Source organism: Mesoplodon bidens, assembly GCF_964165515.1.
Source record: "Mesoplodon bidens genome assembly, contig: HAP1_SCAFFOLD_58, whole genome shotgun sequence".
Lineage (NCBI taxonomy): Eukaryota > Metazoa > Chordata > Mammalia > Artiodactyla > Ziphiidae > Mesoplodon > Mesoplodon bidens.
Window position 1 is genome coordinate 2,775,970 of NW_027671866.1, and position 15,726 is coordinate 2,791,695.

General features: G+C 49.4%; 1 protein-coding gene across 1 annotated transcript in view; it reads left to right on the forward strand.

The window, feature by feature from the left end:
- LOC308610893 (Golgi-associated RAB2 interactor protein 3-like) overlaps positions 1 to 13,887 on the forward strand; it is a gene marked incomplete at both ends in the record, with an annotated part of 29,662 nt that extends 15,775 nt beyond the window's left edge. The window contains one exon of the mRNA XM_081259886.1: positions 13,861 to 13,887. Coding sequence (XP_081116012.1) covers positions 13,861 to 13,887 — 27 coding nt within the window. The remainder of the gene's footprint in view (positions 1 to 13,860) is intronic.
- Positions 13,888 to 15,726: the final 1,839 nt, after the last annotated feature.

A 15,726-nucleotide genomic window follows, 5' to 3' on the forward strand; every position in this document is an offset into this window, starting at 1 on the left:
TGCCAGCTGCAGTCACAACCAGCAAGCCTGCTGCTGGAAGAGCTGAAGGGAAGGTCGCAGCCCCCATGGTCTCCACCTTGCAGAGCGAAGGCTACACGTCTGAACGGGATGGAAGCCTGAAGGTCTCCCACACCAGGGATGAAGCCTGGAAGGAAAAAAAGGAAAGAAGGACACGTCTTCATCGAGGAAAATTTCCCATCACCGCAGGGCAGGTGAAGGTCACCACAGGACACGAGGGGCAAGACCCAGAAAGCATCCTCCCACTGGTCCTCATGCGGCCATGAAAACCCCAAAGTTGACAAAGGAGGGGAGGACAGCTCGCAGACAGAGGAAGAGCCAGCCCGCCACAAGTTCGGGGACTCTAAGTAAGACCGCCAGTGAGATCCTCTCCGTCTTTAGGCACTTCAGTTATTCCCCATTCAGCACCAAGCCTCACACATGACCACTGGGAGGTAGACAAAGCCCCGGTTGGCTTGGATCCTTCCCTAGAGTGGCAATTCCTACTTTCTCTAATAAAGGAAACCATACAACTCCAAAAGAAATGCTATCTTGTGTTTTCTATGTCCCCTCGCCTGGTAGTGACTTGACAGTGACTTCTGTGGTGCGAATTGTGCTTTGGCCTGAGACCCCGGAATCAAAATTTTGTTGTACAAGATAGGTATTAAGTATCATTAAGCCATTCACTAGGGCTGGAAATAGATGCACTCTACAGAAATTTTCATTGCGAGGTTGCGAATCTTTTGAAATAAGATTTAATATGTAAATAGTTTGGGGAGAAGACAAGCTGGGGGAAGTGACTGTGTGATGTGTATACTTGCGTTGCTGAATTAATTACTTAACTCATCAAGTATTTATTGGCTGTCCGTTCTGTGCCTAGCACGAGGCTATGTTATTGAACAACCATCCTTTTCTCAGCAAAGCACTTTGCTTTGGTTATGGGCACTCTGTAGAAGGCAAGGAAATAAGCACAGAAAAAGGTTTTCGTCGCTTGCTCGAAGGTCACACGTGCATAGCCACTGCCAGAAAGAGAAGCCTGTTTTCCCAGCAAGGCTTCTCCAGGGCACTTAGGGTGGAGGGAGGACAAGTCTGCAGCCGGGGCTCAGCTTCAGGCCATAGCTGGGGTCAGAGGTTCACCTTATGAAAACAGAAACTCTCTCTGGCTTGTAAGGAAATCAAACCATTGGGAGTTATTTTACTTTGTGAAGGATAAAACAGAACACGGGGGGATCAGGGTTGTCATTGGCTCAACAAAGGGACACAATCTTTATGGTAGAAGCAGCACCAACGAGGAGTCAGGAAATCTGAGTTCCTATCCTGTCTGGGCCACTGACTCCCTTGGGTCACTCTGCCTCTCTGTAATGGTACCTCGGTGGGCAGCCACGGGGTCCCCAACTGTAAAACCAATGGATTGGACCGCTGCAGTGATTCTTACCCTTGGTTGTATGTTGGGAGTTCCCTGGGGAGCTTCAAAACAAACAAACAAACAAAGAAAAAAACATTGATAGCCTGACCCCAATCCCAGACATTCTGATGACATTTAAGTGGGGTAAGCCCTCCAGCACTGGGAGTTTTAAAAATCTCACCCAATAATTCTACTGTGCAGCAGCCAAGTTGGAAAACCACTGGGCTAGGAGGTCTGGGGGGCCTCTTTCAGCCCCAGTATGCCATAACTTTACAGTGGAAGACAGTAGTTCTCAAACATTCACATGCATAAGGATCACCTGGGAAGCCTATTTAAAAAATAACATTTCTCACCATATGATAGCCCTTATACATGGACTCTAAAGTACGATGCAAATGAACATATCTGCAAAACAGAAACAGACTCCCAGACATAGAAGAGAGACTTGGGGTTTTCAGTGGGGTTGGGGGCAGGGAAGGATTGGGAGTTGGGGATTAGATGATAAAAACTACAGTGTGGATAAACAGCAGGGAACTACTGTAGAGCACAGAGAGCTATAGTCAGTATCCTGTGATCAACCATAATGGAAAAGAATAGGAAAAAGACTATACATGAAATATACAAAGAATACACATGAAACTGAATCAGAAATTAACAGAAGAAATTAACACAACAGAAAGGAACACAACATTGCAAATCAAATATACGTCAATAAAAAGAAGGGGGGAAAGGAAAAAAATAGAAGCCAAGGTTGGGTTCCCTTTGTGGGGAGGGAGCACGCAGAAGAGGGGCTGGCAGGGTTCTATTCCTTGCTCTGGGTGGCAGCTACAAGGCTGCTCACTTTCTTGTTACTCATTAAGCTATATATTTATGCTTTGTTCACTTTCATGAATGTGTGTTATATTTCAAAAGAAAAAGTTTCTAAAACTGTAAAAAAATATAAATATAAAACGTTAGCCTCCTTGAAAAGAGAAAATGGGTGAGAAAATTCTCCATATCCTGGAAATGACAGTACCAATGGGACTCTGACAGGTAGCACTCTTTCTAAGTTCCTGCCAGCACTGTGCTATATACGCTGGGGGCACAGAGAACAGCAATCCCCATAGGATGTCTGCCCTTAGCAAGTACACTGTCCACTTCCAGGATTTTATCCCCAGGACATCATTCAGCAGAAGCGCCAAGATGATGGAGATTTGTAACAACAACAAGACTGGAAACCACCCAGATATTTACCAAAGCAAGAGGGTTTCCTCAGCCTTTTGAGTAGAAAGACTATCCAGCCTACCCACACCTATACCCTGGCAGGGTCAGCCTGTTCCCTATGGACGTGGTGGGTGGTTTAGGAGGAGGCTGGTGAGCCTGCCCAAAGGGGGTGGGGGCTTGGAGGCTCAACAAAGGGGTGTGTGATGCGATGGTGACGGGTCACAAAGGGCTTGCGGTATAAATAGGGTCGGGTCAAGAGACTCTGGCAGAGTCCTGCAGGGAGGTGACGAGGTGCTTTCGTTCCCTCTCTCTCTCTCTCTCCGAGACTCAATTTGTGGCTGGTGGCTCTGTCTTGAACGAAGAGAGCCATGAGCAGTGAGAGATTACCTCATTACACGGCCAATAGCTACTGTTCAGTGGGGGTGTCGAGGACCTCCATGGGGGTCCTGCAACGACAACTGTACGAGGGAGGAGAGTATGACATTTTCAAATACGCTCCCATGTTTGAGAGCGACTTTATCCAGGTCAGCAAGGAAGGAGAACTGATTGACCTAGACAACCGCGTCCGAACGGTGACTGTGGGCGTCGCATCCACCAGCCCCCTCTTCCCACTACCTGACGTCATGCTGCTGGCCCGACCAAGGAAAGTCTGTGCCGGGATCACCAAGGGGAGAGGTTGCAAGCCCGTGAAGACCCTAGAGCTCACCAAGCTGCTCCCCTTGAAGTTTGTCAAGATCTCCATCCACACCCGGGAGAAACAGCAGCTGTGCCTGAATCTTGCTACCGGCCGGACTTTCTATCTGCAGCTGTGCCCCTCTTCCGACGCACAAGAAGACCTCTTTTCCTACTGAGAAAAGCTTGTCTATATCCTGAGACCACCGGTAGACAGTTACAGCAGTACCCCGATGTTCCAAACTGGAGATGCAGCGACTACAGTAGATGCCAAAATCCTAGTGGTAAGCACCGACAGGGACTCAAGAACACGGGGCAGGGCGCTTCGGGAGAGCAGGGCAAAGCTGGTCCTTCATAGCCTTTGGTGCTCTCTGAGACTCGCCTGGGAAATACCTTCTACCGTTGAAAAGGGTCAGGGACAAACGAGCTATCACTACGGGAGTCACCACACTGGAGAGGTTCTGAGTACTTCTCCACCTTGGCCCACAAGGCCGAATTTCAGAGAGACCTTAGGTATCATCTCGGCTGCACTGGTCTCATCACCAGGGCTGTAATCCCTTCTACAGCATCCTGACTGTCTGGTCTCTTCCTGAACACTTACCCCAGCCCAGGTAGTCTCAGCAGGTGGGGAACATCATTCACAGTTAGGAAGTCCTTCCTTCATTGTGTCTCCCCGGGAGTCCGACACGCTGACTCAAATCAGCCCAACCCGTGGAGTCACCAAAATGTACAAGGTGTGCATCCCTTGACCCAGGAACCCCACTTCTAGGAATCTGTCCTGCAGAGAGAGAAGCACAAGGGTATAAAGTTAAAGTGTATATCATCATGGAGAATTGTATCAGTGCTCTCCCTGACCCTGGGACTGTTCAAGTAAAGTGAAGTGGCCGTTTGACAGGGGTGCAGTAGATGGGGTCTTGCATCCAATGGGAGCTTAGACTGGGTGATTTCAAAGGTTATTCTAAGTATAAGGCCTTGAGTTGCTCAGCTCCAGGATGAGAGAGGAGCGGACAGTTCTGAGCTCACTTTCTGTCATCTCAATCTTACCTGACTCTCCTAACCTTGGCTCAGACCACAGAGCTCCACAGAGAAAGGGATCAGGATGAGGTTGGGCTTCACAAGCTTCGTGACGTGACTGGAGCCACGTCTTGTGCTTATGTGGTGGGAGAGGGAATCCATCATGCCACCCGGGGGTCACCTGCATCCCTGAAAGGCGCCGAAGGTTCGGCGGCAGGGATGACCGTGGGCCTGGCGGGAGCCACCATCGAGGATCCAGGAGAAAGCGGATCCGTCCAGGCCACTGCAGGTGCTGCCAGCCTATCCCTGCAGGACACGAACCTGGTCTCGGCGGGTGTTGACAGCATATCCTCGACGGGGGCAGATGGTCCAGAGAGTAGCATGAGCATGGTGTTGCCAGCTGCAGTCACAACCAGCAAGCCTGCTGCTGGAATAGCTGAAGGGAAGGTCGCAGCCCCCATGGTCTCCACCTTGCAGAGCGAAGGCTACACGTCTGAACGGGATGGAAGCCAGAAAGTCTCCCACCCCAGGGATGAAGCCTGGAAGGAAAAAAAGGAAAGAAGGACACGTCTTCATCGAGGCAAAGTTCCCATCACCACACGGCAGGTGAAGGTCACCACAGGACACGAGGGGCAAGACCCAGAAAGCATCCTCCCACTGGTCCTCATGCGGCCATGAAAACCCCAAAGTTGACAAAGGAGGGGAGGACAGCTCGCAGACGGAGGAAGAGCCAGCCCGCCACCAGTTCAGGGACTCTAAGTAAGACCGCCAGTGAGATCCTCTCCGTCTTTAGGCGCTTCAGTCATTCCCCATTCAGCACCAAGGCTCACACATGACCACTGGGAGGTAGACAAAGCCCCGGTTGGCTTGGATCCTTCCCTAGAGTGGCAATTCCTACTTTCTCTAATAAAGGAAACCATACAACTCCAAAAGAAATGCTATCTTGTGTTTTCTATGTCCCCTCGCCTGGTAGTGACTTGACAGTGACTTCTGTGGTGCAAATTGTGCTTTGGCCTGAGACCTCAGAATCAAAATTTTGTTGTACAAGATAGGTATTAAGTATCATTAAGCCATTCACTAGGGCTGGAAATAGATGCACTCTACAGAAATTTTCATTGCGAGGTTGCGAATCTTTTGAAATAAGATTTAATATGTAAATACTTTGGGGAGAAGACAAGCTGGGGGAAGTGACTGTGCGATGTGTATACTTGCGTTGCTGAATTAATTACTTAACTCATCAAGTATTTATTGGCTGTCCGTTCTGTGCCTAGCAAGAGGCTATGTTATTGAACAACCATCCTTTTCTCAGCAAAGCACTTTGCTTTGGTTATGGGCACTCTGTAGAAGGCAAGGAAATAAGCACAGAAAAAGGTTTTCGTCGCTTGCTCGAAGGTCACACGTGCATAGCCACTGCCAGAAAGAGAAGCCTGTTTTCCCAGCAAGGCTTCTCCAGGGCACTTAGGGTGGAGGGAGGACAAGTCTGCAGCCGGGGCTGAGCTTCAGGCCATAGCTGGGGTCAGAGGTTCACCTTATGAAAACAGAAACTCTCTCTGGCTTGTAAGGAAATCAAACCATTGGGAGTTATTTTACTTTGTGAAGGATAAAACAGAACACAGGTGGATCAGGGTTGTCATTGGCTCAACAAAGGGACACAATCTTTATGGTAGAAGCAGCACCAACGAGGAGTCAGGAAATCTGAGTTCCTATCCTGTCTGGGCCACTGACTCTCTTGGGTCACTCTGCCTCTCTGTAATGGTACCTCGGTGGGCAGCCACGGGGTCCCCAACTGTAAAACCAATGGATTGGACCGCTGCAGTGATTCTTACCCTTGGTTGTATGTTGGGAGTGCCCTGGGGAGCTTCAAAACAAACAAACAAACAAACAAAAAAACATTGATAGCCTGACCCCAATCCCAGACATTCTGATGACATTTAAGTGGGGTAAGCCCTCCAGCACTGGGAGTTTTAAAAATCTCACCCAATAATTCTACTGTGCAGCAGCCAAGTTGGAAATCCACTGGGCTAGGAGGTCTGGGGGGCCTCTTTCAGCCCCAGTATGCCATAACTTTACAGTGGAAGACAGTAGTTCTCAAACATTCACATGCATAAGGATCACCTGGGAAGCCTATTTAAAAAATAACATTTCTCACCATATGATAGCCCTTATACATGGACTCTAAAGTACGATGCAAATGAACATATCTGCAAAACAGAAACAGACTCCCAGACATAGAAGAGAGACTTGGGGTTTTCAGTGGGGTTGTGGGCAGGGAAGGATTGGGAGTTTGGGATTAGAAGATACAAACTACAGGGTGGATAAACAGCAGGGTCCTACTGTAGAGCACAGAGAGCTATAGTCAGTATCCTGTGATCAACCATAATGGAAAAGAAGAGGAAAAAGACTATACATGAAATATACAAAGAATACACATGAAACTGAATCAGAAATTAACAGAAGAAATTAACACAACAGAAAGGAACACAACATTGCAAATCAACTATACGTCAATAAAAAAGAAGGGGGGAAAGGAAAAAAATAGAAGCCAAGGTTGGGTTCCCTTTGTGGGGAGGGAGCACGCAGAAGAGGGGCTGGCAGGGTTCTATTCCTTTCTCTGGGTGGCAGCTACAAGGCTGCTCACTTTCTTGTTACTCAGTAAGCTATATATTTATGGTTTGTTCACTTTCATGAATGTGTGTTATATTTCACAAGAAAAAGTTTCTAAAACTGTAAAAAAATATAAATATAAAACGTTAGCCTCCTTGAAAAGAGAAAATGGGTGAGAAAATTCTCCATATCCTGGAAATGACAGTACCAATGGGACTCTGACAGGTAGCACTCTTTCTAAGTTCCTGCCAGCACTGTGCTATATACGCTGGGGGCACAGAGAACAGCAATCCCCATAGGATGCCTGCCCTTAGCAAGTACACGGTCCACTTCCAGGATTTTATCCCCAGGACATCATTCAGCAGAAGCGCCAAGATGATGGAGATTTGTAACAACAACAAGACTGGAAACCACCCAGATATTTACCAAAGCAAGAGGGTTTCCTCAGCCTTTTGAGTAGAAAGACTATCCAGCCTACCCACACCTATACCCTGGCAGGGTCAGCCTGTTCCCTATGGACGTGGTTGTTGGTTGAGGGGGAGGCTGGTGAGCCTGCCCAAAGGGGGTGGGGGCTTGGAGGCTCAACAAAGGGGTGTGTGATGCGATGGTGACGGGTCACAAAGGGCTTGCGGTATAAATAGGGTCGGGTCAAGAGACTCTGGCAGAGTCCTGCAGGGAGGTGACGAGGTGCTTTCGTTCCCTCTCTCTCTCTCTCTCCGAGACTCAATTTGTGGCTGGTGGCTCTGTCTTGAACGAAGAGAGCCATGAGCAGTGAGAGTTTACCTCATTACACGGCCAAAAGCTACTGTTCAGTGGGGGTGTCGAGGACCTCCATGGGGGTCCTGCAATGACAACTGTACGAGGGAGGAGAGTATGACATTTTCAAGTACGCTCCCATGTTTGAGAGCGACTTTATCCAGGTCAGCAAGGAAGGAGAACTGATTGACCTAGACAACCGCGTCCGAACGGTGACTGTGGGCGTCGCATCCACCAGCCCCCTCTTCCCACTACCTGACGTCATGCTGCTGGCCCGACCAAGGAAAGTCTGTGCCGGGATCACCAAGGGGAGAGGTTGCAAGCCCGTGAAGACCCTAGAGCTCACCAAGCTGCTCCCCTTGAAGTTTGTCAAGATCTCCATCCACAACCGGGAGAAACAGCAGCTGTGCCTGAATCTTGCTACCGGCCGGACTTTCTATCTGCAGCTGTGACCCTCTTCCGACGCACAAGAAGACCTCTTTTCCTACTGGGAAAAGCTTGTCTATATCCTGAGACCACCGGTAGACAGTTACAGCAGTACCCCGATGTTCCAAACTGGAGATGCAGCGACTACAGAGGATGCCAAAATCCTAGTGGTAAGCACCGACAGGGACTCAAGAACACGGGTCAGGGCGCTTCGGGAGAGCAGGGCAAACTGGTCCTTCATAGCCTTTGGTGCTCTCTGAGACTCGCCTGGGAAATACCTTCTACCGTTGAAAAGGGTCAGGGACAAACGAGCTATCACTACGGGAGTCACCACACTGGAGAGGTTCTGAGTACTTCTCCACCTTGGCCCACAAGGCCGAATTTCAGAGAGACCTTAGGTATCATCTCGGCTGCACTGGTCTCATCACCAGGGCTGTAATCCCTTCTACAGCATCCTGACTGTCTGGTCTCTTCCTGAACACTTACCCCAGCCCAGGTAGTCTCAGCAGGTGGGGAACATCATTCACAGTTAGGAAGTCCTTCCTTCATTGTGTCTCCCCGGGAGTCCGACACGCTGACTCAAATCAGCCCAACCCGTGGAGTCACCAAAATGTACAAGGTGTGCATCCCTTGACCCAGGAACCCCACTTCTAGGAATCTGTCCTGCAGAGAGAGAAGCACAAGGGTATAAATTTAAAGTGTATATCATCATGGAGAATTGTATCAGTGCTCTCACTGACCCTGGGACTGTTCAAGTAAAGTGAAGTTGCCGTTTGACAGGGGTGCAGTAGATGGGGTCTTGCATCCAATGGGAGCTTAGACTGGGTGATTTCAAAGGTTATTCTAAGTATAAGGCCTTGAGTTGCTCAGCTCCAGGATGAGAGAGGAGCGGACAGTTCTGAGCTCACTTTCTGTCATCTCTATCTTACCTGTCTCTCCTCCCCTTGGCTCAGACCACAGAGCTCCACAGAGAAAGGGATCAGGATGAGGTTGGGCTTCACAAGCTTCGTGACGTGACTGGAGCCACGTCTTGTGCTTATGTGGTGGGAGAGGGAATCGATCATGCCCCCCTTGGGTCACCTGCATCCCTGAAAGGCGCCGAAGGTTCGGCGGCAGGGATGACCGTGGGCCTGGCGGGAGCCACCATCGAGGATCCAGGAGAAAGCGGATCCGTCCAGGACACAGCAGGTGCTGCCAGCCTATCCCTGCAGGACACGAACCTGGTCTCGGCGGGTGTTGCCAGCATATCCTCGACGGGGGCAGATGGTCCAGAGAGCAGCATGAGCATGGTGTTGCCAGCTGCAGTCACAACCAGCAAGCCTGCTGCTGGAAGAGCTGAAGGGAAGGTCGCAGCCCCCATGGTCTCCACCTTGCAGAGCGAAGGCTACACGTCTGAACGGGATGGAAGCCAGAAGGTCTCCCACCCCAGGGATGAAGCCTGGAAGGAAAAAAAGGAAAGAAGGACACGTCTTCATCGAGGCAAAGTTCCCATCACCACACGGCAGGTGAAGGACACCACAGGACACGAGGGGCAAGACCCAGAAAGCATCCTCCCACTGGTCCTCATGCGGCCATGAAAACCCCAAAGTTGACAAAGGAGGGGAGGACAGCTCGCAGACGGAGGAAGAGCCAGCCCGCCACCAGTTCAGGGACTCTAAGTAAGACCGCCAGTGAGATCCTCTCCGTCTTTAGGCGCTTCAGTCATTCCCCATTCAGCACCAAGGCTCACACATGACCACTGGGAGGTAGACAAAGCCCCGGTTGGCTTGGATCCTTCCCTAGAGTGGCAATTCCTACTTTCTCTAATAAAGGAAACCATACAACTCCAAAAGAAATGCTATCTTGTGTTTTCTATGTCCCCTCGCCTGGTAGTGACTTGACAGTGACTTCTGTGGTGCGAATTGTGCTTTGGCCTGAGACCTCAGAATCAAAATTTTGTTGTACAAGATAGGTATTAAGTATCATTAAGCCATTCACTAGGGCTGGAAATAGATGCACTCTACAGAAATTTTCATTGCGAGGTTGCGAATCTTTTGAAATAAGATTTAATATGTAAATAGTTTGGGGAGAAGACAAGCTGCGGGAAGTGACTGTGTGATGTGTATACTTGCGTTGCTGAATTAATTACTTAACTCATCAAGTATTTATTGGCTGTCCGTTCTGTGCCTAGCAAGAGGCTATGTTATTGAACAACCATCCTTTTCTCAGCAAAGCACTTTGCTTTGGTTATGGGCACTCTGTAGAAGGCAAGGAAATAAGCACAGAAAAAGGTTTTCGTCGCTTGCTCGAAGGTCACACGTGCATAGCCACTGCCAGAAAGAGAAGCCTGTTTTCCCAGCAAGGCTTCTCCAGGGCACTTAGGGTGGAGGGAGGACAAGTCTGCAGCTGGGGCTGAGCTTCAGGCCATAGCTGGGGTCAGAGGTTCACCTTATGAAAACAGAAACTCTCTCTGGCTTGTAAGGAAATCAAACCATTGGGAGTTATTTTACTTTGTGAAGGATAAAACAGAACACAGGTGGATCAGGGTTGTCATTGGCTCAACAAAGGGACACAATCTTTATGGTAGAAGCAGCACCAACGAGGAGTCAGGAAATCTGAGTTCCTATCCTGTCTGGGCCACTGACTCTCTTGGGTCACTCTGCCTCTCTGTAATGGTACCTCGGTGGGCAGCCACGGGGTCCCCAACTGTAAAACCAATGGATTGGACCGCTGCAGTGATTCTTACCCTTGGTTGTATGTTGGGAGTGCCCTGGGGAGCTTCAAAACAAACAAACAAACAAACAAAAAAACATTGATAGCCTGACCCCAATCCCAGAGATTCTGATGACATTTAAGTGGGGTAAGCCCTCCAGCACTGGGAGTTTTAAAAATCTCACCCAATTATTCTACTGTGCAGCAGCCAAGTTGGAAATCCACTGGGCTAGGAGGTCTGGGGGGCCTCTTTCAGCCCCAGTATGCCATAACTTTACAGTGGAAGACAGTAGTTCTCAAACATTCACATGCATAAGGATCACCTGGGAAGCCTATTTAAAAAATAACATTTCTCACCATATGATAGCCCTTATACATGGACTCTAAAGTACGATGCAAATGAACATATCTGCAAAACAGAAACAGACTCCCAGACATAGAAGAGAGACTTGGGGTTTTCAGTGGGGTTGTGGGCAGGGAAGGATTGGGAGTTTGGGATTAGAAGATACAAACTACAGGGTGGATAAACAGCAGGGTCCTACTGTAGAGCACAGACAGCTATAGTCAGTATCCTGTGATCAACCATAATGGAAAAGAAGAGGAAAAAGACTATACATGAAATATACAAAGAATACACATGAAACTGAATCAGAAATTAACAGAAGAAATTAACACAACAGAAAGGAACACAACATTGCAAATCAACTATACGTCAATAAAAAAGAAGGGGGGAAAGGAAAAAAATAGAAGCCAAGGTTGGGTTCCCTTTGTGGGGAGGGAGCACGCAGAAGAGGGGCTGGCAGGGTTCTATTCCTTGCTCTGGGTGGCAGCTACAAGGCTGCTCACTTTCTTGTTACTCAGTAAGCTATATATTTATGGTTTGTTCACTTTCATGAATGTGTGTTATATTTCACAAGAAAAACAGTTTCTAAAACTGTAAAAAAATATAAATATAAAACGTTAGCCTCCTTGAAAAGAGAAAATGGGTGAGAAAATTCTCCATATCCTGGAAATGACAGTACCAATGGGACTCTGACAGGTAGCACTCTTTCTAAGTTCCTGCCAGCACTGTGCTATATACGCTGGGGGCACAGAGAACAGCAATCCCCATAGGATGCCTGCCCTTAGCAAGTACACGGTCCACTTCCAGGATTTTATCCCCAGGACATCATTCAGCAGAAGCGCCAAGATGATGGAGATTTGTAACAACAACAAGACTGGAAACCACCCAGATATTTACCAAAGCAAGAGGGTTTCCTCAGCCTTTTGAGTAGAAAGACTATCCAGCCTACCCACACCTATACCCTGGCAGGGTCAGCCTGTTCCCTATGGACGTGGTTGTTGGTTGAGGGGGAGGCTGGTGAGCCTGCCCAAAGGGGGTGGGGGCTTGGAGGCTCAACAAAGGGGTGTGTGATGCGATGGTGACGGGTCACAAAGGGCTTGCGGTATAAATAGGGTCGGGTCAAGAGACTCTGGCAGAGTCCTGCAGGGAGGTGACGAGGTGCTTTCGTTCCCTCTCTCTCTCTCTCTCCGAGACTCAATTTGTGGCTGGTGGCTCTGTCTTGAACGAAGAGAGCCATGAGCAGTGAGAGTTTACCTCATTACACGGCCAAAAGCTACTGTTCAGTGGGGGTGTCGAGGACCTCCATGGGGGTCCTGCAACGACAACTGTACGAGGGAGGAGAGTATGACATTTTCAAGTACGCTCCCATGTTTGAGAGCGACTTTATCCAGGTCAGCAAGGAAGGAGAACTGATTGACCTAGACAACCGCGTCCGAACGGTGACTGTGGGCGTCGCATCCACCAGCCCCCTCTTCCCACTACCTGACGTCATGCTGCTGGCCCGACCAAGGAAAGTCTGTGCCGGGATCACCAAGGGGAGAGGTTGCAAGCCCGTGAAGACCCTAGAGCTCACCAAGCTGCTCCCCTTGAAGTTTGTCAAGATCTCCATCCACAACCGGGAGAAACAGCAGCTGTGCCTGAATCTTGCTACCGGCCGGACTTTCTATCTGCAGCTGTGCCCCTCTTCCGACGCACAAGAAGACCTCTTTTCCTACTGGGAAAAGCTTGTCTATATCCTGAGACCACCGGTAGACAGTTACAGCAGTACCCCGATGTTCCAAACTGGAGATGCAGCGACTACAGAGGATGCCAAAATCCTAGTGGTAAGCACCGACAGGGACTCAAGAACACGGGTCAGGGCGCTTCGGGAGAGCAGGGCAAAGCTGGTCCTTCATAGCCTTTGGTGCTCTCTGAGACTCGCCTGGGAAATACCTTCTACCGTTGAAAAGGGTCAGGGACAAACGAGCTATCACTACGGGAGTCACCACACTGGAGAGGTTCTGAGTACTTCTCCACCTTGGCCCACAAGGCCGAATTTCAGAGAGACCTTAGGTATCATCTCGGCTGCACTGGTCTCATCACCAGGGCTGTAATCCCTTCTACAGCATCCTGACTGTCTGGTCTCTTCCTGAACACTTACCCCAGCCCAGGTAGTCTCAGCAGGTGGGGAACATCATTCACAGTTAGGAAGTCCTTCCTTCATTGTGTCTCCCCGGGAGTCCGATACGCTGACTCAAATCAGCCCAACCCGTGGAGTCACCAAAATGTACAAGGTGTGCATCCCTTGACCCAGGAACCCCACTTCTAGGAATCTGTCCTGCAGAGAGAGAAGCACAAGGGTATAAATTTAAAGTGTATATCATCATGGAGAATTGTATCAGTGCTCTCACTGACCCTGGGACTGTTCAAGTAAAGTGAAGTTGCCGTTTGACAGGGGTGCAGTAGATGGGGTCTTGCATCCAATGGGAGCTTAGACTGGGTGATTTCAAAGGTTATTCTAAGTATAAGGCCTTGAGTTGCTCAGCTCCAGGATGAGAGAGGAGCGGACAGTTCTGAGCTCACTTTCTGTCATCTCTATCTTACCTGTCTCTCCTCCCCTTGGCTCAGACCACAGAGCTCCACAGAGAAAGGGATCAGGATGAGGTTGGGCTTCACAAGCTTCGTGACGTGACTGGAGCCACGTCTTGTGCTTATGTGGTGGGAGAGGGAATCGATCATGCCCCCCTTGGGTCACCTGCATCCCTGAAAGGCGCTGAAGGTTCGGCGGCAGGGATGACCGTGGGCCTGGCGGGAGCCACCATCGAGGATCCAGGAGAAAGCGGATCCGTCCAGGACACTGCAGGTGCTGCCAGCCTATCCATGCAGGACACGAACCTGGTCTCGGCGGGTGTTGCCAGCATATCCTCGACGGGGGCAGATGGTCCAGAGAGCAGCATGAGCATGGTGTTGCCAGCTGCAGTCACAACCAGCAAGCCTGCTGCTGGAAGAGCTGAAGGGAAGGTCGCAGCCCCCATGGTCTCCACCTTGCAGAGCGAAGGCTACACGTCTGAACGGGATGGAAGCCAGAAGGTCTCCCACCCCAGGGATGAAGCCTGGAAGGAAAAAAAGGAAAGAAGGACACGTCTTCATCGAGGAAAAGTTCCCATCACCGCAGGGCAGGTGAAGGTCACCACAGGACACGAGGGGCAAGACCCAGAAAGCATCCTCCCACTGGTCCTCATGCGGCCATGAAAACCCCAAAGTTGACAAAGGTAGGGAGGACAGCTCGCAGACGGAGGAAGAACCAGCCCGCCACCAGTTCGGGGACTCTAAGTAAGACCGCCAGTGAGATCCTCTCCGTCTTTAGGCGCTTCAGTCATTCCCCATTCAGCACCAAGGCTCACACATGACCACTGGGAGGTAGACAAAGCCCCGGTTGGCTTGGATTCTTCCCTAGAGTGGCAATTCCTACTTTCTCTAATAAAGGAAACCATACAACTCCAAAAGAAATGCTATCTTGTGTTTTCTATGTCCCCTCGCCTGGTAGTGACTTGACAGTGACTTCTGTGGTGCGAATTGTGCTTTGGCCTGAGACCCCAGAATCAAAATTTTGTTGTACAAGATAGGTATTAAGTATCATTAAGCCATTCACTAGGGCTGGAAATAGATGCACTCTACAGAAATTTTCATTGCGAGGTTGCAAATCTTTTGAAATAAGATTTAATATGTTAATAGCTTGGGGAGAAGACAAGCTGGGGGAAGTGACTGTGTGATGTGTATACTTGCGTTGCTGAATTAATTACTTAACTCATCAAGTATTTATTGGCTGTCCGTTCTGTGCCTAGCACGAGGCTATGTTATTGAACAACCATCCTTTTCTCAGCAAAGCACTTTGCTTTGGTTATGGGCACTCTGTAGAAGGCAAGGAAATAAGCACAGAAAAAGGTTTTCGTCGCTTGCTTGAAGGTCACACGTGCATAGCCACTGCCAGAAAGAGAAGCCTGTTTTCCCAGCAAGGCTTCTCCAGGGCACATAGGGTGGAGGGAGGACAAGGCTGCAGCCGGGGCTGAGCTTCAGGCCATAGCTGGGGTCAGAGGTTCACCTTATGAAAACAGAAACTCTCTCTGGCTTGTAAGGAAATCAAACCATTGGGAGTTATTTTACTTTGTGAAGGATAAAACAGAACACGGGGGGATCAGGGTTGTCATTGGCTCAACAAAGGGACACAATCTTTATGGTAGAAGCAGCACCAACGAGGAGTCAGGAAATCTGAGTTCCTATCCTGTCTGGGCCACTGACTCTCTTGGGTCACTCTGCAACTCTGTAATGGTACCTCGGTGGGCAGCCACGGGGTCCCCAATTGTAAAACCAATGGATTGGACCGCTGCAGTGATTCTTACCCTTGGTTGTATGTTGGGAGTTCCCTGGGGAGCTTCAAAACAAACAAACAAACAAACAAAAAAACATTGATAGCCTGACCCCAATCCCAGAGTTTCTGATGACATTTAAGTGGGGTAAGCCCTCCAGCACTGGGAGTTTTAAAAATCTCACCCAATAATTCTACTGTGCAGCAGCCAAGTTGGAAAACCACTGGGCTAGGAGGTCTGGGGTGCCTCTTTCAGCCCCAGTATGCCAT